This window comes from Cricetulus griseus, chromosome 4 (assembly GCF_003668045.3).
Source record: "Cricetulus griseus strain 17A/GY chromosome 4, alternate assembly CriGri-PICRH-1.0, whole genome shotgun sequence".
Lineage (NCBI taxonomy): Eukaryota > Metazoa > Chordata > Mammalia > Rodentia > Cricetidae > Cricetulus > Cricetulus griseus.
The window spans coordinates 154,107,615-154,130,838 of NC_048597.1; the positions used below are offsets into that span (position 1 = coordinate 154,107,615).

The 23,224-nt window shown below is 43.3% G+C and overlaps 1 protein-coding gene across 3 annotated transcripts in view; it reads right to left on the reverse strand.

Annotated features, from left to right (window-relative positions):
• The window catches only part of LOC100753259 (tubulin-specific chaperone cofactor E-like protein), a 142,815-nt gene that overhangs the window by 87,986 nt on the left and 31,605 nt on the right, over window positions 1-23,224 (reverse strand). For all 3 annotated transcript variants that reach the window (XM_027411879.2, XM_035443595.1, XM_035443596.1), the window contains 3 exons: window positions 22,947-23,203; window positions 18,761-18,887; window positions 17,066-17,182 (listed from right to left, as the gene is read on the reverse strand). In XM_027411879.2, the coding sequence (XP_027267680.2) occupies window positions 17,066-17,182; window positions 18,761-18,887; window positions 22,947-23,203 (501 nt within the window). The remainder of the gene's footprint in view (window positions 1-17,065; window positions 17,183-18,760; window positions 18,888-22,946; window positions 23,204-23,224) is intronic.

Below are 23,224 nucleotides of genomic sequence, written 5' to 3' on the forward strand. Positions count from 1 at the left end.
GTCTTTCAGCAGAGTGATTGCACACCTGTAACCTAGCACTGGGGAGGTAGAGGCAGGAGGACTAGAAGCTCAAGGTCATCCTCCGATACATCACAAGGTCAAGGTCAGCCTGGTCTATATGAAACCATGTCTTAAGCAACTGGGGATGGAAAAACGTTTGAGGAAGAAAACAACCTAGAGAAGTGGGTGCTACAAAGGCAACAGGAAGGAGCTCCATCCCTCCCCAGAGTGTTTTCTTGGGTGTCACTACCAAGAAGGGAAAACTCCTAACTAAGCATGTTTCTTGGTAATACAGGGGAAGGGAGGGAAGCAGTTTCTTGAAGTACCAAGAAGTCATAATTTACAGAACAACAATAGAACAACAACATCTATTTCAGCTATTTTCCAACTCTTTCAATGAAGCCTTGTTGGAATGTTCCAGCCTGGCCCCAGCTAACCACAAGAGTTATGAAAGGATCAGGGACTCGTTCTTGGAAAAAGAGGACCATAAATAAAGATGTCCTGTCATCAGGGTAGAACTAATGAAGCAAAGCACACTAAGAGGAAAGAGAGTTATCGAGGTGAGAACATGGTCCCCAATATTGAGTTCCTACACAAAAACTCTTGTATCCACTGCCAGCTTAGGGGGAATTAAGTCTGAATTGATGGAGGAAGCTGGGCAGTATCCTACATAACAGAGAGGGGGAAAGAGTCGTCATTAGTTTTTCTGTAACTAAGACACACTGAGGTTAATTAAGGATCAGAACTTGACAGTCACGTAGCACCAGGCTCCAGCTCTCCCACTCTACTTCTGGCTTCTACTCAGTACAATCAGTGTCATAATAAGGTTAGTAGAACACTAATGACACAGTAAGACATTGTGCTGAGAGATGGAGGGAGAAACAGGGTATAGTAAAAATAGCACAGGCCCTGACTTTCAAGCCTGCCTTGTGATTAACATGATGACTTTGCAGCTCATGGAGTCCTCTGGATCTGCTTCCTCATTAGCAAATGTAGGATGCTAAGACCTGCCCTTCCTACCTGAAGGACAGTCATAAATAAAACAACTGGTGAGTAAACGCCCTGAACATACGTACATACATACATACATACATACATACATACAAACAAATAAAATCCCTACTTTGGAGCTTACAATAGGGAAGCATACACACACCTACAACTGAAGTCTCCTTAGGAAGGACTTAGAGAAGGTGCTGGTTTGACATGGCAGCCTGTAGAACTGTCTCTCAGTGCTTGATCCCAGATTAAAATAAACAAAACAAAAACCCAAACCACACACCATCAGCAGCAACACAAGAATGGGGACAAAACCTCATGGCCAAAACCTTTCAGATGGAACCCAGGACTCAGTTGTGTGGGGGATAGCAGATCAAGTCAGATCCTTAGACTGTGGAAACCACTGAGGTAAATAGAGAAAGTTTTCCTCAGTGAAAGACACACAGCCAAGGATGAAGGAGTCTTTTAATACATGTCTGTGTCTGCTGAATCTCTTCCTGGTTGGCCTTCCTATACCGCAGGGTTTAAAAAGCTGAAAACTACATTTTCCACATTTCTTTGCAGATGAGATTTAGTTTCCACCAGTATCAGTCAGCCTTGAAAGGATCTAGCAGACACAGCATGGGGACAGTCGGGGTAGCAACTTCTTAATCACCAGACTAAAAGTTCAAGCAAGGTTCTTTCCTGGAGTCAACAGCCTGGCAACATCCTGCTGGTCTGGAGGTCAAACAAAGGTGACCTGAGAAGCACCAAGGACAGTGCTTGGTGTAGGCACCCCACCTCCACCAGGTTTACTACAGAGCTAACAGTGCCTTGGAGGCACTTTTGTGGTATTATTCTAGAGGCAAGCCTAGGGAGGTGGCTGGTCTACTCTTCAGTTCTTCTAACGATTTTGTATGGACATCAGTTACTGCATGAAACCCCTTCTTAAGCAGCTTATGACTTCTCATGAATTTAGGGTGCCTCCAGGACAGACTGTTTCCATTTTACAAAAGTCGGATACATTTTAGAAAAGATTTATTCCTAGTCTTTTTCATCTATTACTCAAAGTCCACCCAAGCTGAGCCCTGTCTGCACTGGGGCACCTGAGCTTTGCACAGCATCCCCTCAATGTCTTCACAAAGCTGTTGTTGTAGACAACAAAACAGTTCCTGATGCCTAAGTATTCTTCAAAACCAGCTTCTCAACTTGCATCCTATGGACCAGTATCTTCATCCTGCTGGTAACAAGTATCTAGTATTTATAAGCCTTGCTTATTAGTGAGAAAAATTCCATGCACTTGCATTCAGAAGTTCCCTGTACAGATCTCTTCTTTAAAATGTAACATGTGAAACATGAAAAATTCCCAGTGGCCCTTTTTGGTTAAATATAATCCCTGAAGAAATGAGAAAAGAGGATTCCTTAAGGTTACTTTGATCCTGGGGCATTCTGAGGGCTCAAAACTATGTCCCAAGTATTCTCCTAGTGTCCCGTTTAGTCTCCATTACAATACATACACCTTCTCTCAAGAGACCATACCACAAGTGTCCTTTGAACACCCCGTCTGGTCTCTGCTACAATATAGTGTCTCTTGAGACCATGCCATCCACAGAACAGCAGAAAAGAAGAAATCTTAATGCTCTCTAACAGACCTTACACTCTAATGACAGCTTTAAGGCCAATGATATTCTTACTCAAACACATTCTTACTCCAATCACGTGTTGGAGGCAGAAGAAACCTCACGGATCATCACTTACTTTACTGACATGTCATTAGAGACTGTTCACTAACTAACCTGAAGCTTCAGAACAAAGGGAGAGTGAGAACTCAAGCTCTGTTCTAGGCCATCATTCCTCTTAGTTCCAACCACCCTGGTGGCTTGCTGTGAGAATGAACACTAGTCTAGAATCTCAATCCTCACTCCTACTCACTCCCTTTCGACTTTTCTTCAATGGCTCCTTTATTTTTCTGCTATTTTTGGAAGTGTCTCACCATGTAGGCCATGTGGTCTTGAGCTTGAGAACCTCCCATCCCAGCCTCCATATCCTGGAGATTTGGGAGTGCGCCTCTTTTCTCATTCTGCCACAAACACTTGTATGGTCCTAACTCTTGATTTTTCTCTGTCCAATTGCCCCCCCACCCGCATTGCAAGACACTGCCACTACAAGGAATGGGGTGCTATTATTTGTCATATATTGTTTTTGCAATTGCACGTGAACCTACCATTACTCCTAATGACTGTTTCAATTAAAAGGGGCTAAGACTGTATAGATCCCAGTGGTATACTATTCCAGAGAAACCAAAACAGCGGCATAGAAAACATTCTACAGCTGACAGAGGGTAGAAGTCGGGGGAAAGGTTGAAGAGGAAATAGTTTTTAGATGATGGGAATTTTAGATTCTGCTTGTGTTGGAAGTTATATAATGGGACTGTCAAAATTCAGAACTATAAACTAAAAAGGGTGAAAATGTACTCCATATCAGTTATATCGCAATAAATCTGATTTTAAAAAAGAATAATGTAGGCATGGAAAAAAATGCCTCAGTGGCTAGGAATGCTTGCTAAGGCAAGCATGACAGCCTGAATTCAGATAGCAGTACCCATGTAAAAACGCTGGCCTAACCTCAGCACTGTGGAGGGTGGGGCCTGGGAATTGTTGGGGCTAGCTGACCACCAGTTCCAGGCTAAGTTGAAGTCTATCTCAAAAGGAATGTGGCAGAAAGTGACAGTGTAGGACACCTAGTATCTTCTGGCCTATACATGTGCGAATACCACACACATATACACTCATATATACACACATCCCAAATTTCTTAAAATTTAAAATGGATCCAGATACACAAGATAAGCATTTAATAAGATCCCGTAAGATAAATAGGAAAAGCGGAAGCAGAAGTAAACATTACTAGAAATGTAAAAGGCAATGAACAATGGCATAGCCTTTTCACATGGCAAGGATCTCACTCGGGTTGATACTGAAGACATACAACACTCTGAATCAACGCGTTGTGACCATCTCCCTACAGAAGTTTAGCACAGAATTGCAGTGGATTTGCCAGGAACCCCTACCAGCGGTTGCCTGGGAACTGAGTACTTCATGACTGCTGAGCATGTGAGTAGGAAGATGAACTTTTTGCTGCAAGTTTAAATTTTCAACCAGATTTCATGTGGAAGCATTGTCCATCAAGATGAAAATCAAGCAATGTAGAAACTGAGACACATACCCCACAGATCATAAGAGTTCTGCAATGAGTATAAAATCTTAAAGCTAAGTGAAATCTAGAAAAATAAGAAATTACCTGCCCAACTCATTTTACAAAGCTAGTACAACACTTAAAAACCCAGAAGAGCAGAAAATTATTATAGGCCAATTTTACATATGAAAAATAAATGGCAACATTGCAAATAGCGTAAAATTAAGTCCTACCTGCTTATAAAGGATATTTCTTATTCCATAATGAGTTGAACACTGGAATGCAAAAATGGTTCAGCCAAGCAAACACAGTGTTAAAATCCAGAGTAACGGAAGAAAATGTTAATCAGAATGCAAAACCTGGTGCTATTCAGTGACCCAAGAAACTTGCTAGAAAACCAAGAATAAAACAATCTCAACTCAGTAAAAGTCCAGCATTCATAGCAGAATGCTTCACACTGAAGCCTTGCACACGTTCTCTTCAGATGAGGAAGAGGGTCGGTCATTGGATGGCTTCTGGGTTTGGGTGGTTTTAAGGACTGAACTCGGAGCTTCCATCACACACGCGACACAAGTGTTCTACCACTGAGCTACATCCCCAGCCTGTCATTCTTAAATATCACACCAGGAAAAGAAATGAGCAGCACAGAAATTATTTGAGGAAATAACTGTGTGCAGAGAAATCCCCAAGGAAGTAAATATGAACTACTCTGTGTGTGTGTATGTGTGTGTGTGTGTGTGTGTATGTGTATGTGTGTGTGCGTGTGTACACATGAGTACAGGTGCCCACAGAGGCCAGAAGAGTTCCTTGGATTGCCCTGGAGCTAAAGTAAGGGGTGGCTGTGAGCTGTGTGATGTAGGCAGTGGGAACTGAACTCAAGTCCTCTGCAAAACCTACTTTCTATTTTGGTGGTGGTTTTAAAGAGATATCAAAGACACACATCAAATTATTGAGATGATGGACTGGAAAAGGGCTCAACAGTTAGGTGGACTTACTGGTTTTGCAGAGGACTTGAGTAGTTGGTAATCGGGTGTGCATCTGTGGGGTGCAAATGAACAATTTGCATCCCACAGAGAGTTCCTGGGCTAAAGAGAGTGCAGTCAGCAGAGGCAGGACGCTAATTCTCCCCACATGTCAACCAACTCACTGTCCTTGGAATATAGTTACATCGAGTTTTGGTGAAACTTAAAGTTCTAAAGCCCATGTGGGACACAGACAGCCCTACAATCGCTAAAATAATTTGAAAACCAATGGTGGGGAAGGGGCTTACTTTTGCTGGGAACTAAGACAATGTAACTCTGTGATGTTGTAATGTAATATACCAGTGGACCATATCAGGGCCCTGAAATAGAACCATGAATAAAAGCAAGACACGGGACAGAGACAGCATACAAATCACAGAATTCATATCGGTATGGCAGGGGAGGGGAGCCCCCTATGTACTGTGTGAAATGACATAAGCATCAATACCACATAAGTGAAAGCCACACGCACATACACAATTTAGGAGAGTGTCTTCGTATGTGTTCTTCAGATAGAAAAAGACTCGCTTTAAATGTGGCGTGAATAAGCAGCAGCTGTGGCTGCATGCACGGGACCAGCACAGGTGCAAGTCAGTCAAACTGCATCAAGGATGGGAGAAAGAAAGACACAAAATGACCTAGCTGAGGAGCTACTGGCAGCTGATGGCGGCTGGAGAAGGGAGCATTAGTCCAGTGGATGGTCCGACACCCATGCACACATTGCCAGCACCAAGTGGACTTAATGGTAAAACAGACAAACAAACAAAAGAATACATGAAGTTGGGAGGGAGATATGGTGGGGAAAGAGTTGGAGGGGAGTAATGGGGGGTAGGGGTTAGGGGGTGGGGGGAGGAGGGAGGAGGGATTCTGTTTCCAGCAAAACACAAACTGAAAAGATCAGAAAGATCAGGTGGTGGAAATGCTACAGACCATGGGAAGATACTTCATTGACACAGAAATATAAACACCTGCCCCCCCCACACAAAACAAAACAAAACAAAGACCTAAATCTTGAAAAGCAATTCTTTCTCTGGTTGCTTCCTGGAGTAAGAAATTGGATGAGAGGAGAGGCAAAAAGTCCCCAATTTTTTCCTGTAATATTATTTCTTTTTAATTAAAAATAAAGTAAAAAATTAACTTCTTCAATTCTGGATGGTGTTCTATTATTCTAAGTATTTTTCAATAAGAAAAAAAAAAAACACCAAAAAGATAAAGTTGGCTACTTGTTCTGGCCAAAGCTGAAGTTCAGAGAACAAAGACAATGTCCGAAAGACCAGGGAACTTGGGTGCCTCATTCTCCCTCTCCTTTGCATGTGTATTTGAATACTCATCCATAACTTCCATCAAGATAGGGAGGGAGCAACCTCCTGCCAGGCTGGGAAAGAGGCAAGAAGTCAAAACCAAGCCCTGGGTAACTGGAGTGACAAAGCCTGCAAGCTACAGGGAAAGCTAACATTTCAGAGGGTCTCCAAGGAGCTGGGAAGAGAAAGCCCCTTTTGTCTCTCCTCAGACTCCCAGCCTAACGTGAGCAGTGCTGTGTCACCACCCTGACAGAGGATGATGGAGCTTGGCAGTGCGGAGAACCCCAGGAGACCTGTGTCCAGGGGAGGAATGTTCTCCATAACAGCAGCTCCTCTGTGTGGAAGGAATATGAGGTAAAGGACACAGTGTGCTAGGATTCCTCCAGCATGGGAGACAAAACGGGCCTTCATCAGGGTGGTGTCCAAATACAGCCTACTGCCCTGTCTCACAATCACAGGCAGATACAATCAGCTCAGCTCAGAAAAGCCATTAGTCTTTAGTAGGACAAAGCACCCTCCATACTTCACAAAGCATACCATTGGTGACAACTAAGTAAGTACTTCGAGGAACTGGCTGACTAATCCTTGACATCATAAAGAAGCCTTCCCAGGACACAGAGTGGGGGAGCAGCATTTGAGGGGAGTAAAGCTAAGGAAGCTGCCCCTTGCCAGCTCTGCTGCACACTCTAAAGGCAGCATCCTCTGTTGAGCATAACAGTAAACTCAGCTCTTACAACTCTTTGGATGAAGTATGAAATTTTAAAGTCAAAACAACAACAACAACAAAAACAAAAAACCCACCCCAAATCAGTTCACTTACTTCCCCCTACTGTGCCCAGAACAAGAAGCCACTGCACCCCAAAGATACGTGGCATGCTGACATCCAAAAGGAAGCTGCTTCCTTTTGTCCTGTTTCTTTAAAATTAAACAGAGGGCTACGTATTATTCAGGACTAAAGAAGCAATTTAAATCCTATCTCTCAGAGGAGATGGAGAGAGGAAGCAAACACAAGATAAAGGGAAAACGGTAAACAGAAGCAGTGTGACAGACATCTGATAAAGGGCAAAATAAAAATAATATACACATGTGCTGGCGCCGTCAGCGTGGAGGCTCCTGCCTTCCTGAATGATGTTTATATACCCCTAGGGGAATCGCAACTATAAATATCTGAAAACAAGTAGAACTGTGCAATGTGTTTTCTGAGGACTAAATTCTATAATTCAGCCAAACCTGGGCATCCTCTAAAAAGACCTGCGGTGTCCAGCACACCGTCTCTTTTACTACAGACTCCATTACCACTTCAGTCTCCAGGTCTCTCTCAGGCCCCCTCCCCCACCTCTTGTAAACAGAACCCAAGCCCACCCTTTGAACCAACCCATATACACATCAAACATACAGCAATTTCCTACTTGCAGTAGGTGTAAGGACAGCTAAGTACTCAGCAGCCCACCCCGGCTCCTCCCTTCTGCTCACTACTGTCAGCACTTCCCAAGCTCTACCTTTACTAGTTATGTGAAAACACCATCCAGAATGTTCTCCTTGCCTTCACCAGGTCAACACAAACATTTTCTAGAATGGACGGTCTTTTCCCTGACCTAATCTTCCTTGTGCACTCTGAGTGCAATGGTGTTACTAAGCACTGCGGCACTGCAGGCAATGTTCTAGGTCCTGGGCAGAAAGAAAGGCGCTGAACAGAAAGTGTTGCTTCTTCTGCCTAGCTCACAGTACAGTGTGTGGGAGGGCTGGAGAGACTAACATACCGATGGATAGACAATATAATGTCAATCAGGTGATGGTGATAAAATCAAAGTAAGGGAATGGCAGGAGACAAAGGTGCGCTATTTTAGCTCAGGTGTGCAAAGGAAGACTCCAATAAGGTGACGGTGAGAGAAGCAGCCACACAGGTCACCTGCTTGGTGCAGTCCAAACTGAGAGAGTGCCAGAGAGCCTGAGGGGAGAGTATACAAGATGTGCTGGTCACCAGCAAGCAGGTGCCTGCTTCTGTTGTTTGGAATATACATAGGTTTGAGTTCCAGTCAACTGGTGGGTTCACAGACTGATTACTAGGCTGCTGTAATAGTACAGGTGAGATATAGTGAAAGTTTGGGTGCAAGAACATGGCAGACAGAACTTACAAGCCATCCAAAGACAGTTTGTGAGAGTCTAACTTAAGAAAGGAAAATAACCCAGAGGGTCCAGATTAGCAATTCTCAACCTGTGGGTCATGACCCCTTTGGTAACCCTCTACCTTCAAAAATATTTACACTATAATTCATAACAGTAACAAAATTAGTTATGAAGTAGCAATGAGAATAACTGTATGTTTGGGGGCCACCACAACATGAGGGACTGTGTTAGAAGGTCAAAGCATTAGGAAGGTTGAGAACCATTGGTCTAGATAAAGGCTAAGGAGAACAAAATGGTGGGTGATTGCATAGCTCTTGAAAGAGCTTAAGGCAGGAACAGAGGAGTGAGGAGTGGGCAGATGTGCTGGAAGAAGATCGTGTGTGGGAGGGAACAAATCACAAGTTTGACACAGGATGTCCCATCATCCATGTGATATGCCAAGCAGACAAGTGGAAACACTAGTCTGTAATTGAGGGGCAGGTCAATGTGGCAGTTACCACAACACAGGTGGCATTCAGAGCCACAGGACTGGCTCTGAAATGGATGAGTGGAGAAAAGAAAAGAAGAATCCATGGAGGAAAGGTCTGGGAATACTCAGCCTCTAGGGCTCAGGACCCAGCCAAGGAAAGCTGTCACCACCAGCTTGGCCCTACAGTAAGCCTCTCCAGACACTGCTGCTTGTCCATGTACCCCAGTTCCTGGCTCAGTGCCATTTGGTTTACAGAAAGTAATCAGTAAATAAATTAAACTGCCCCATGAATCCCAGCTAGGGTCTAGAGTCAATTCCTAGAAGTTCTCCTGGTGAGGCAGAAGAATCCAGTAATTGAGACATGACCAGCCAGGAGAGGACATCTTTCCAGCCAGCCACCTGCAGGACACACTCGATTTACTGTGAAACAGTACACCACTGCTCCACAAGCCACGGGGACATGAGGCGCAGAGGAAGACTCTAAAAGAATGGGCCTATTGACCAGCAAACACAGGGATGCTCAGGGGCCAAGAATCTGAGAACAGAGGCTTTTCTTCTTTGGTTGTCTCATAGAGTAGATAAACATGTAGCCTTTGTCAGGTGGCTCAGTTTCCTGTTAGTCAGTTATTCACCATAAGCAGCCATAGCAAGGAGGCCCCACCCAGGAGGAGAAGGCAATGAAAAGGGTAACTAAGCATCTGTAAGCAATTACTGAACTCTTACACTTATAAGACACACTCCCAACACTGGAGTATGGCTCCCTTCAGTGCCCTAAATATTTTATTCTGGGGTAGGAAAACAGATTTGGTAAATCTCTGGGTTGTCCATGGTAAGTTCCATTGGTAAGATGATTAATCACAACCTAACAGATGTGAAGAAAACTACTGAGTCATCAGGTAACTCTGCTACTTAGCTTGCTCGCCATCATGGCCCTTCATGCGCCACTCTCAGACAACCTGGGTCTCTTTCCTCACTGATGTTCCTTCAGAGGTTGTTGTCAGCAGATGTAGATCTGAGGATTCACAGGCATGGCTACAAAGGTCTGATGGCGATGGTGGCATGCCACCTGCTGAGGTCTGTCCAACCTTCAACTATCAGAAGCATGTCACTTATGCACAGACACAGAAATCCTGGCTGGACCATGCCTTCCACTGATCCTGCATAAGTATAATTCTCTAATCTTCTTGTCAGTTGTGTAAGCCACACAGCAGCCATTATTCTTACTAAATTCCTACCCGACTTAACTTTCCAGAGTTGATCCCGTTGTTTGCACTAAGAAATTAGTATCAGGGAGTAGCTAAATTACAAGCAATAGCCTCTCAGGTAATGAAGGTCAATCTGTGCTTGGTTTCTGCCTAGCAGAGGCCAGAGGACATCATATCAGTGCTCACAGAGACATTCTTTAAATCCTCAGTGTGGAGAAGTGAAAGGACTAATTATCACCCATGGTCACGTGCAAGGCTGGGGTGACTGGCAGCACTGCCAACAAGAAGGAGCTTATGAATTCAAGGCCATGAGGCACAACACCTGCTAGCTTATGGGCTTGAGTAAAAGGATATTTGGGTGAAATCCCCATAAACTATGCCTAGGGAGGAGACTGAAAATGCAGGTAGTATTAAAAATATAATCTAGTCAGGCATGGTGGTGCAAACCTATTATCCCAGCACTCACAAGGCTGAGGAAGGAGCATCAAGAATTCACAGCTAGGGGCTAGAGAGATGGTTCAGGGGTTACGAATGTTCCCTACTTTTCTAGAGTACCAGAGTTTGGCTCTAAGCACCCTTGTTGGGCAACTCACAAATCACCTGTTAACTTCAACTCCAGGGACTCAAGGAGCTCCTCTGACTGTAATTTGCACCCCCACAACTCACCCCTTGCCGTACATAAATAAAAATTAATTCAAAATAAATAACACCCAAGTTTGAGGCTAGCCTGGGCTACACAGTAAGATCCCATTCCTGCCCTTCCCAAAAATCTGCCTTTATTTTTCTAACAAAACAGTTAAGGAAGGCATAAAAATATACAAGAGTTTATATTCTTGCTTCTTAACTGCAAGTGAGTAAAGTCTGTAAAATTCAAATGACCACAGGAAGGCTGAGGCAGTGACGGGAGAAAGAGGCATGGAGAGATGGTTCAGAAAAGCACAGGATGCTCTTGCAGAGGACCAGAATTCAGTTCCCAGCACTACCACTGGGTGGCTCAAAGCTACCCCCAACTCCAGCTCTAGGGCTATCTGATACCTCTGGCCTCCACCAGTACAGGCACTCACATGCACAAACCCACATATAGATCCTCATATGCACAGACCCACATACAGATCCACATACACACATACACATCATTTTTAAAAAATCTAAAAAGTAAAACACCATTAGAACAGAGGGCAAGAGAGGAATGGAATGAAGGTGTATGGAGGCTTTGACCACCCCTGCTAAGTAGGTAGCCCTTCCACATTTAATGAGTTTGTTTCTCTAAAATCCCCCTATAAGTGTATATACACTAATCTCTTCCACATACCTATATTGGCCCATTAGCATCAGATCAGGGCACACTCAGAGATGGTAATCACAAAACACAACTCTGGTCACTGAGAAGATAGACAAATCAGAAGTTAGTATACACGTAGAGCCGAGAGCTCAGACCAAAGAAGGAAAGGCACTTTTAGCTCCTGCTGGCTCTATTGGCACAGAACTTGCCAAAATGTCTCAAATCTGATGGTTCCCATTAGCAGTCAAGAGCAATTACAGTGTGTGTCCAGTTGGCTGACCACAAAGTGAATTTAATCATGGTCTATGCTAAAAGAAGCTGAGATCACACACACACACACACACACACACACACACACACACACACACACACACACACACACACTGGTGTGTAAAAATTCAAAACCTTGAGTGACACAAGAGTAACACAGTGATCATGTCACCCACACTGCCCTTCCACCACCTTCATGAAACCTTAGGAGGACCCTTGAAAGTACAAAAGGAGCACCCACATCTCTGAAAAGGCCTTCAAAGTCCAGAGATGCAGGCAGAGAACTGAAATTAGTCTACTGGTTTCCATTTGAAGGACAAAAGTAGCCAAGCTGTGACATTTAAGCCTTAGTGGATGGAAAAGTAAGCATAATGAGATAAAGAGGTAGAAGGGAAGGATTAGTCATTAAATCATCTGTCAGGGGCTGGAGAGAGGGCTCAGTCAGTACAGTGCTTGCAGCCTGAGTTCAGATCCACAACACCACTGTAAAAAGTCAGGGATATCACACCCCTATAATCTCTGAGCTAGGAGGATTCCTGAAAGCTGCTGGCAAACTAGTCTAACTAAATCATGGAGCCCCAGCTTCAGTGAGAGGCCTTGTCTCAAGATATAATGTGGAGAGCAACTGAGAAGGACAGCAGATAACCATCTCTGGCCTCCATAGTCACAGGCGTGCACTAGAGTACATGCTCATGCCTCCCCCGCCCCCCCATACCTTCACTAAAATAAATGAATGTATTACATTAAACAGTCTGTGTAAATCTTTGCAGCAGTGAATGGATTGTGGATTCTTTAGGATCACTTTAAAGAGCCCATGAACCTTGTTCAACTGCAGCATTAAACTGAAAGCAACAGTGGTTCCCTAGAGAGCACCCCAAACCCTGTCACCATGGAGACCTGGGTTAAAAATAATGCCAGTTCTTCCCGAGTCAGAGTAGGTCTGTAATCCCAAAAGCCGACAGTGGAGTGCCTGACATACCCCAAAAGTCCATACAGAAAGCAGCTTGCAAAACAGCTTTTAGACTCGTAAGTTTACAAGGTTTCAAAGCTTAGCCCTCAGAATAACATCCTCCTGGAAACTGCACTCACAGTGGTCATTCTATTCCTATACAATGCCAGGCCAAATGCATCGTCCAGAAAAGTTTGTAGAAATGTCAGCCAAGGCAGTGATTAAGTGTCAGGGGAAATAAAGGAGTCACATTAGGTGTGGATGGCATCCAGAGGCTCTCTTTAGCATTTCCCTGTACTAGCAGGTCTAGAGGGAGAAATTCCAAGACAAGAAAGCACAGATATGTAAAACTAGTAAGGGTGCAGACTCCAACAAAAACAGTTGGCTCCGACTGTACTGCCTGAAGTCAAAGGGAGCTATAAGCAAATGGGGTGGTGATGGAAGAAAGCAATGAATGCCAACTGTGGCTCTAGGATCAGTGTATAAAATAACAGTATCACTCCACTTTTACATTTGGTTCATTGTTACATGCCTGCACATATTTATGAATTATGTTTTCCTTTTCTTTCTCATTGGCCATCATTCTGTATAAGGTATGCTAGAGTGGTCAACTTCACTCCTGAGTCAACAGGTATCATGATATAAAAGAAAAAGTAATATGGGCCACCCAAAGGTCTAAGACAGCACAGCGGTCCCTACGACCTGGGATATCCAGAAACACATTGGACCACATTAAGGACATGCAAGAACACTCTTTCTTACAACTGGGAAAAGAAGCACATAGATGTTGGAAAAATTAAGAAATAAGCTGTTTTTTTGGTGAATGGCTTCTATCTGGGGAGCATGGAAGATCAGGATGCTAGGTATATAGCTGAGAGAGAGGGAGGAAGTTCACCTAGCAAACCTGGGTTGCATCCTCAGCACTGTCCAATAGAAAAGCAAAATGAACAAACAAAAATCTGATGTTTCAGTAGTTCTCAGATTCAGTTCAAGAAAATACCTAGAAGGAAACACTGTGGTCAAAACAAAAATGGTGGTCACATCTGTAGTCCCCATACTTAGGAGGCAGAGACAAGAGGGCCTAAACTCCAGGCCAGCCAATGAAAGCTCTGATTAGAATGGGAGATACACAGGAGGTGCTTGGTCACCCTCGCTGGCTAGCTCTATAATGCCACTAGTCACATAATAGGAACTTAATAGAGATTTTTAAATGACACAGCTGCAGGTGTCAGAGGGAGTGCCCAGCACCGTGGTGTCCACAGACAACAGTGACACATCAAACAGGAGCTGAAGCCGTGGCTGTCAGAGCCTGTCTTGGTACAGGCCTAACAATTCTTCCCAATATCCTTATAATGCATTTCCCTGCTGATTAAAGCTAATCAAGGTTGATTTCGATGCCTTTCATCCTAGAACACTATTACAGAGGAATAAACGCACTTCAAGATAATTACACCATTAGTGACAGAAAACAATTTTATCTATTCCTTTTTGTCAATCTGTACCTACAAAGCTATATCTGCAGGTACTAGTAAGTTAGCCAAATGAAAATAGACACTGGACCACACTTTAAGTTTAAGATCTATTTATTCTTTCTGTGTGTATGTGTGCACGTGCACACATGTATGCACACATGCACGTGAGATCATGAGTGCACACGAGTGCACCAGCCAGTCAGTGTTCATGCCATGATTTGTGTGTGGAGATCACGAGACAGCTTGCAGGACTCTTGGTGGTGAGCAACATTACCTCTTTAGCTGATAAACCACCTTGTAAGACATGAACCAATCACCTTTTAAACCTATTTGGTTTTATTTTCACTTAGTTTAAACCTCATATGTATAGTGTGCATTAAAAGGTATAATAAAACCCCCTACCTTGTGGTTCTGAGTTAATTTAAAGAATCTGAAGGATCTTTAGTTTCTCTAATATTTTAAGTACTTGGGAGTTTAATTATTTCTAAATAACCACAAAGAGTATGCAAACTTATAGAATGTCCAAAAGTTTAAGTCACAAATATTAGTCTGTAAATATTAACTCATCTGAGGAGAAAACATGTCCACCCAGCAAGAATGAATCAGAATCGTGAGTATTTGTAGACATAAGGTTCAACTAATCTGACTCACATCCCTCCCCAATGTCCACCTTGCTTAGCTGAATCCTGGATCTAGCAAGGGCTCATGCTATTCTTGAAGATTTCTTGTTGCTGGTTTTGCCACTTTGGTTTGACTGTTCATAGTGGTGTTTTTGTTCACTTGTTTAAAGATATTTATCACTTGCTAACCTCAAACTATGTAGTTAAGGATAGCCTTGAACTCCCAACTTTCCAGTGAACTCTTTAATGACAGAATTATGGATGTAAGCCACCAAGCTTGGTTTCTTCTTCCTCCTCCTCCTTCTTCCCTTCCCTTCCCCCCAAGAAAGGGGTTCTCTCCATAACCATAGCTATCACTGAACTCCTGCCACCATGCCCAGCTATTTCTTTTTTCTTTTGGTTTCTTTCCTCTCTCCCTTCTTGCACATGTTTGCTTCTGTGCATGTCTACATGGATGCACATGTACCTCAGTGCACAAGTGGAGGTCAGAGGACAGTCTCAGCTGTCAGGCCTCACTTGCCACCTTGTCTGAGACAGGGTCTCACTGTTGTTTTGCACTGTGCACATCAAGCTAGCTGGCCCAAGAGCTTCACATTCTCCTGGCTTCCCCTCCCATTTCCCCAGAGAGCCCAAGATGGCTGTGGGCACTACACATCTGACTTTACCTACCAAACCTGCATCTACTGATATTTCAACTATCATCTGTGCACCGTGGCCCTACATCAGCACCCCATCATTCAGGTTGAGGTCTGGAAGTATTTCCATTCCTGCCAGTATGGGCACAAGCTTGGCCAAAGCCACCAAATGTAGGTTTTAACTAAGTCAGTATTGTTCTATTTATCAATAAAGACTTGGGAGTCAGATGTTGGGGTGGAAACCTGCTAGACCAGAGAAGCCTAGAAGCAACTAGCTGACATTCCTTTTTGGCAGGAGACCAAGCAAGAGAAGCATCTCTCTATTTGTCCCAAACCAAAAAACATCCCAATCTCTAAGTCCCTCCCTACTGCTTCTTGTGTCTCTCTCTACCTGTATTCCCAAGTCCTCCATACGCTCTATGACTAATTCTTGTCACTGGATCCACCTCCTGATCCAAGGTTAATTTTATTAACACAATCTCAGAGTTTCACAGTGCTATCAAATATCTGGAAACATATATGTAATGAATGCTTTGCTTACATGTATGTTTGTGTGTCTCATGCATTCCCGGTGCCCTAGGAAGTCAGAAGAGGGAGTTGTATTCCCTGGAACTGGAATTATGGGTGGCTATGAGCCATGTGAGTGCTGAAAAATGAGCCCAGTTCTTTTGCAAGAGCAAGTGCTCTAAACCCCCAAGACACTTCTCCAACCTCCCAGCTTTTTCTTAAATAAAGGAGATGTGGAACATTTTTTGGCAAGCAATTCTATTTGTCAACACCAGGAAACCTGTTTTCAGGGGTATCTTTTCTTGTGTATTTGGTGACATGCACCCTCCACCCTTCCTCTTATCTGTGGAGTATTAAAGGTACTTCCTCACACTAGCCAGGTCATCCTCCCAAAATTTAGACAATGCTAACTCAGCCCAGCATTCATCTTCTCATGCAGACTCATCCCTTCAAGAGTCCACTTCCCAGTCCTTTCCTCACGTGCCAAGCCTGCTGATCTGCAGAAGCTACCACATCCAAAGCAAACACAAACACGTCTGAGGGTAGATAAAAATGTGCTCTGAAAAGAGAAACTGGTGACACAAAGCATGGTGTGGGAAAAACAGGTGTTAGCCAGACGCCTGTCCATTGTCCACAGAAGACTAGAGAAAATGTACTATGGCAGTGGTTCTCACTCTCCCTAATGCTACAACCCCATTAATACAGTTCCTCATGGTGTGGTGACCCCCAGCCATGAAATTATTTCATTTCTACTTAGTAACTGTAACTTTGCTGTAATTATGAATCATAATGTAAAATCTGATTTTTATTTTACATTTTTTATTTTACATTTTCAAAATCAAATGACCTGTGAAAGGGTCATTTGATCTCCCAAAGGGGTCGCGACCCACAGGTTGAGAACCATTGTACTATGGAAAGGAAGATAAAGTATGTCTACTTTTATGTTTTCCTTCTCTCTTTAAATCTACTGCTAGAGTACTCTAGGATCAAACTGTGGCCTGACACTCTACCGTGCCTTCTGAGAGCATTTTACCTGAATGGCACTTCCTCCTGTGGGACATCCACGTAGTACCGGATAAAAAACCTCTCAGAATCTTCTCGCTCTCCATCGGTGACAACGCTGCCATTGAGTTTGGAAACAGAGGGCAGTCTATAAGTCAAAGCCAAATAAAGACATTTTAAGGGGCTGGAAATAAAGCAATTGGTCATGGTTTTTGAAAGGACACAGCTGGTTGGGCCTTGTTCCTAGGTAAAGACTGACACACAGTGAGGTCATCAAAATGACCAAAAAGAGAGCGTTGCAGTTCTGGATGTAACATTGACTTTCTGTTTTAAACTTAACATTTCAGAGCACAACTCTAGGTCACATTGTCCAATTGGATGGAATGTAGCCTAGTTATCAGCTGAAGTATCTAGTAGCACCACTTTAGAATTTGCTTTTATTCTTTGTTTCATATATGTTTATCTGTGTTTGTCTATGTACTCACATGTGCAGGTGCCTGCAGAGGCCCAAAGAGGATAACAGCCTAGAGCTTGAGTTACAGGTGGTTGTATGCTACGTGACATGGGTACAAGGAACCAAACTCAGGTCTTTAGAAAAACAGCAAGTACTCTTAACCACTGAGTCATCTCTCCAGCTCAATTTTAAAAAGCAAAAAGAGGTAAAATTTTAACAATATAGTTTAATTAACTCAATATAACCAGAATATGGGCATTTCCACATGTAATCAATATTTTAAAAAGTAAGTCATGAGCTCTTTTATAGTCTGTTACTCATATAAACTAGGGGAAATCCAGTGTCTGTTTTGTATTTCAAATTAGCCAAGACATTACTTCAAGTGCTCACAGACATCCAGGCTGGAGGCTGCCATGTTAAATAGCAAAAGTTCAAAGTGTAGTTCGTACAATATGAATATGTAACTCACTAATCATCTTATGTTTGTAAAAGAACTGTGTGAAGAACATAAAGCCTAAATAAAGCCTACCTACTATGAGACTCAGGCTTCCCCACAAGAAAACAGTGAGCCCTCTGACTGTGCTAAGAAGTCCTGGGATGGTGTGGAGTGGGCATTAGCTGGGCAGAAAAATCAATACTGTGCTTAAGGAGGCACTCTGCAGAAACCCCAAAGTCCACTGTCCATCCTTCAAAAGCTCCCTGTAGGGTGTACGCAGACAGCAAAGTCAAGCCCTGGGGCTCTTTTCATTTTAGCCCAAATCTTCTTTCTGCTAAAGGTTCATGCAAGCATACACACTGGAGGGAAGCTGCAGCCGTGTGCAGAGACAGTGTTAGGCACAGGGACAGCTGGGAGCACAGAAGACAGTAACAACTGGCCTTCTTAAGTCAATGAATGGATACTCAAGAGGAAAACGGACGCTCTGAGGTAGCTCCATTTCCGGGTGTGGCTGCACTTTACATAACCACTATGTTAAAGGAGTAAGGACATCTGCATGAGATGATTCTCCATCAACAGGCTTTCACCTCATCACCAAAAACGGGCTTTCAGACAAACAAAACATACATTTAAAAGGGAATTTTCCCCCAGTGGCCTCGGCAGGACAGCTTTAGGTCACACTCACGACATTACAACCCTTCTTATGCAGGCCTGGGCTCTCCAGAAGCAGCTCAAGCACAGCCTACTCAGGAGAGGGGCAATCCATAGCGTCCCAAAGAGTACACGGCCCATTGGGGTCCCTGCAGAAGGAAGCAGAAGGGGGCAGCACAACACACCTGGCCACCACCAGTTTCCTGCGTTCCTCGGTGGTATACGGCTGCAGAAGAGGAATTCCTAGCAATCTCACTTCTTCAAGCTTGGGGAAGGAATTTAGTTTGTCAATGTCTTCCCACGATTGCAAACCTAATGGGGGAAAGAAATTATGTAAGTAAATGCAGAAAAGAACAAAAGGAAGAAGATAATGGTGGCCAAGCAGTTACCTAGCAATTCCTGAAATGCTGAGGTGCAAACAGCCAGTCAGAGGCTGGTCCCTTTCCAAGGTTACAGGGATATAAACTCCAAAGCAACTTCCCCAGCCAACAGGCTCAGTGCCGCATGTTCAGATTCACATGTGCTCAGAAGCCAAGGCAGGAGGATCTGGAGTTCCAGGCCAGCTTGGGCAGGGTAGTGAGACTCTCTCAAAAACAAGCAACATAAAACCAACAAACAAACCTGTTGCCAGAGCCTCCCCCATCTTTGTGAGCTCATTGGTGAAGGACAGACAGAGAGGGGGGCTGGTTCCATCTCACCCTCCCATCTCCCACTCAACAACAACAGCTTCTAACTGGGTCATCATGATGTCAGCAAACTGGATGCATGCTGTGATTTTCTAAAGAGTGACTTGACCGACTTCTTTTACTTAAATGCACACTGGTGGATTGTGACTGTCTGAGGTGATGGTGGCATACCAAACTTTCCCTTAACATGTACTAAAATGGGACAAGAGCACGAGAACCTGAAACTAAAATTTATTGCTTTCATGCTACCCTCATGCTGGCGGCAGGGAAATGGGTCCAAAATCACTGCCAAAACAAACCCGACCCATGAGCACAATAACCCCAAACCCTGAAGCAGGGAGAGCACTAGTCAGGTGAAGACCTTCAGTCTCAAATGCAATTCTCTCTCTGGCTGTGGGTAATTATACAAGCCAAACCAATATTTGACTTCTGAGTCAGGCAGGCTTTCACACATGCAACATCCTAAGAGACTGAGTGGCCAGTTTATGACATGGGAAATCCATTTCAGAGAATACTGTTTTGTATTTTCAGTGACCTTCAGCAAGGGTGAAGTCAGAGGGAAAACATATGAGGACTCTGGCATGTAACTTTCCCAAGTCACAGCTGTCCTCGTACATTACCAGTGGGCACGTCTACCTAGATGCAAGTCATGTCAAGGGGTGTCAAGTTGTGGAATAAAAAGTTTCCATGTGCAAAATATTAGCTTTCAAAATGCATTTCTGGGGGCCAGTGAGATGGCTGAGCTGATAAAGGTACTTGACCCCAAGCCTACCAATCTGAGTTCAATTTCCGAGGACCTACATGGTGAAGGGAGAAAGCTGATTTCTGCAAGTTGTCCTCTGACCTCCACATGTGTGCCATGGCATGTGTGTGCCTAAACAGCACCTCCAAGACATAAAATACATCAATAAATGCAATTTTCAAAAAAACACATTTCCCACTCATAATCGTAACCTCTATGCTGAATTAAATTTTTAAGTCACAGATATTTTTAAGTACATAGTTGTTTTAAGAAATAGGATGAAAGCTAGGCTAAAAGAAGACTAAAAGTCAGATTGCGAGAAGGTTTCTTGCAAAAGACACATTTAGTAAAAGCTCACTGGTGGAAACATACAAGAACTTTTAAAACTCAATAAGCTGGGTCTGGTGGAACAGGCAACACTAGCTTGTACAACTTAGTGAGACCCTGTCTCAAAATCAAAAGTAAAAAGAGGGCAAGGACTATAATCACTGATAGATTAGCACAAACAAGGCCCTAGGCTCAATATACAGCACTGAAAACAACCCAACTACAACCTAACAATCCAACTAACAGCCTGACTAGTAACTTAGATATCAAACTAACAACAATTAAACTAACAACCCAACTCCTAGCAACCCAACAAAAATCCAACTTACAATCCAACTAATAGTTCAAGCTGTTGTGTAGTAGTTTCCTCCAGATTACAATTTTCCATCTTGAAGGAAAATATTTAAGACAGGATATTTACAGGAAGGTGAAGCAACAGGACCGTTCTAAGGGGCAGAGAAATACTATAGGGAAGCACCTAATTCTGAAAGTAAACAACTTAATGTAGCTTCAGGAAGTTCCTGAAACTGACACGATTCACTAGGTCTCCCCCTCCCCAATAATATAAATAGGAAAGATTGCTGAGAATCAATGGCAGACAACTCCACATGCCTGGAAAAAGTAGAGACTAGTCAAACTGCCTAGAAGAAACAAAGACCAACTGATCCACTTGGACAAGGACACCTTCCAACTTGCTAAGCTGCCTAAAAGTTGTTCAGTGTGCTCCAGGTTTGCAGTTTTTGTGACCTGTTACTAGTGCTGGGTGGGCTTTGGTGATACAACTGTCACTGTGTCACTTCTGCTTCTGTGAGTGACCTCTCCCCCATTATTTCTATATCCCCACTAAAACCCACTGCTTCTGTGAGTGACCTCTCACCCGTTATTTCTATAATATCCCCACTAAAACCTACTGCTTCTGTGAGTGACCTCTCACCCGTTATTTCTATAATATCCCCACTAAAACCCACTGCTTCTGTGAGTGACCTCTCACCCGTTATTTCTATAATATCCCCACTAAAACCTACTGCTTCTGTGAGTGACCTCTCCCCCATTATTTCTATAATATCCCCACTAAAACCTACTACTTCTGTGAGTGACCTCTCCCCCATTATTTCTATAATATCCCCACTAAAACCCACTGGTTCATCAAGTTGGACTTTAGTGGTATCTGTACTTTGGTTTTTCATCAGTCCCTTATCTGGAGTGTTTGCTCTCATCTTCCCAAGAACAGTATCTTACAACCCAACCCAACTAATGACCCAATTACAATCCAACTAACAACCTACTGTAACTAAAAGTGCAAAAATCCCTGAACAGACACCTTTTCACAGATGACAACAGATGGCAAGCAAGCAGACAGGCTCTTTCCCATTTGGCAGTTAGGGAACTTCAAACTCAAGACACCTATTATAAGTTAAAAAGCATACATCACTGCCAACACCCAATGCTGTCAAGCATGTGGGGCAACACGACTCTCATTCACAGCTGGCAGAAATGGAAAAATGGTATAATTACTCTGAGAGTTTAGGGTTTCTTACAAAACTAAGTACAATCTTACTACGATTCAGCTGTCGCATCCTTATTATTTACTTAAACAAACTGAGAGCTTATGTCCACTTGAAAATATGCACAGATGGTTAAAGCTTTACTTATAGCTGTCCAAACCTGAAAGTTAAACCAAAGCCCTTCAGCAGGGGATGGATAAACTGTGATACCCTAGAAAATGGAGTATCATCTGGGCCAAAAAGAAAGGACATCTCAAGCCATGAAAAGGCATGGTGGCTTAAATGTGAACTATTAAGTGAAAGAAAATGGCTTAAACAGGCTCCACACAGTGTGACTCTAAATAAATGACCGCGTGGGAAAGGCAGAAGTGCAGAGACAACAGGATCAGGATCAGAGCATGTCAGTGTTAGAGGGGTAAACAGGTGGATCACGGGGCACCGGGAGAACACTGAGCTGACCCGTGCACACCACATGGAGGAGCTGCTCTGTTCATTTCTCAAAGCCCATGGGGTACACACACCCTAAGAGACACCAATGACTCTCAGATGCATGACGTGTCAGAACCAGTTCATTCATGGACATGTTACAAATGTACCAGTTGGGGGTAGAAGGAAGAAAGTGGGGGTAGGTTGCACATACATGAGAACCATCTGTACTTTCTACTTAAGTTTGCTGTGAGCCTAAATTTGTAAATAAGTAAAAATCATTAACATGTTTTTATTCTTGTAATGTACAGGACACAATAGCAATATGGTAATAATGAAGAATGTATAGATGACCATTTAAAAAGGCTGCCAGACTAGGATTCCTTACCCTACACCTAGGTAAAATGATGTAGTTTATAATTCTTTTTTTCTGTCTTTTAATAACTTCCATTTTACTCCTTTATGACCCTTTTTAATGTATAAGATATAAATTACGAAAATAATTCTATGGTCTTTAGTACTTATTAGAGTACTTACAAAGAAAATTATGTCCTAAATGTAATGGATTGTAGGTACCTGGAAACCCACTCTGTTAGCAGCACAGCTATGACTAAAACACATTTTTATTATATTCCATCATGAACTTGACCAGCCTGACATAGAACGAGGGAAGCCTGTGCCTCACCTGACTTGTGAAGGCTGATGGATCGCAGATTAGGGAACAACCTAGCCAGGGAGTCAGCAGGCTCCTCGATAGCATTCAAGTGATTGTTGGCCAGGACCAGGGTATCCAGTGAAGGAAACATTACACCGAGCTTTCGGATTTCAGTCCAGTCTTGGAGGTTATTGTCTGTTATGTGTAGGAGCTTAAGGGAATGACAGCAAACAGAAGGACAAGACACTGTTTCATAGTCATTAAGGCACAGGAAGAGCTCCTCCAAACTGCAGAGAGAAAGGAAACAG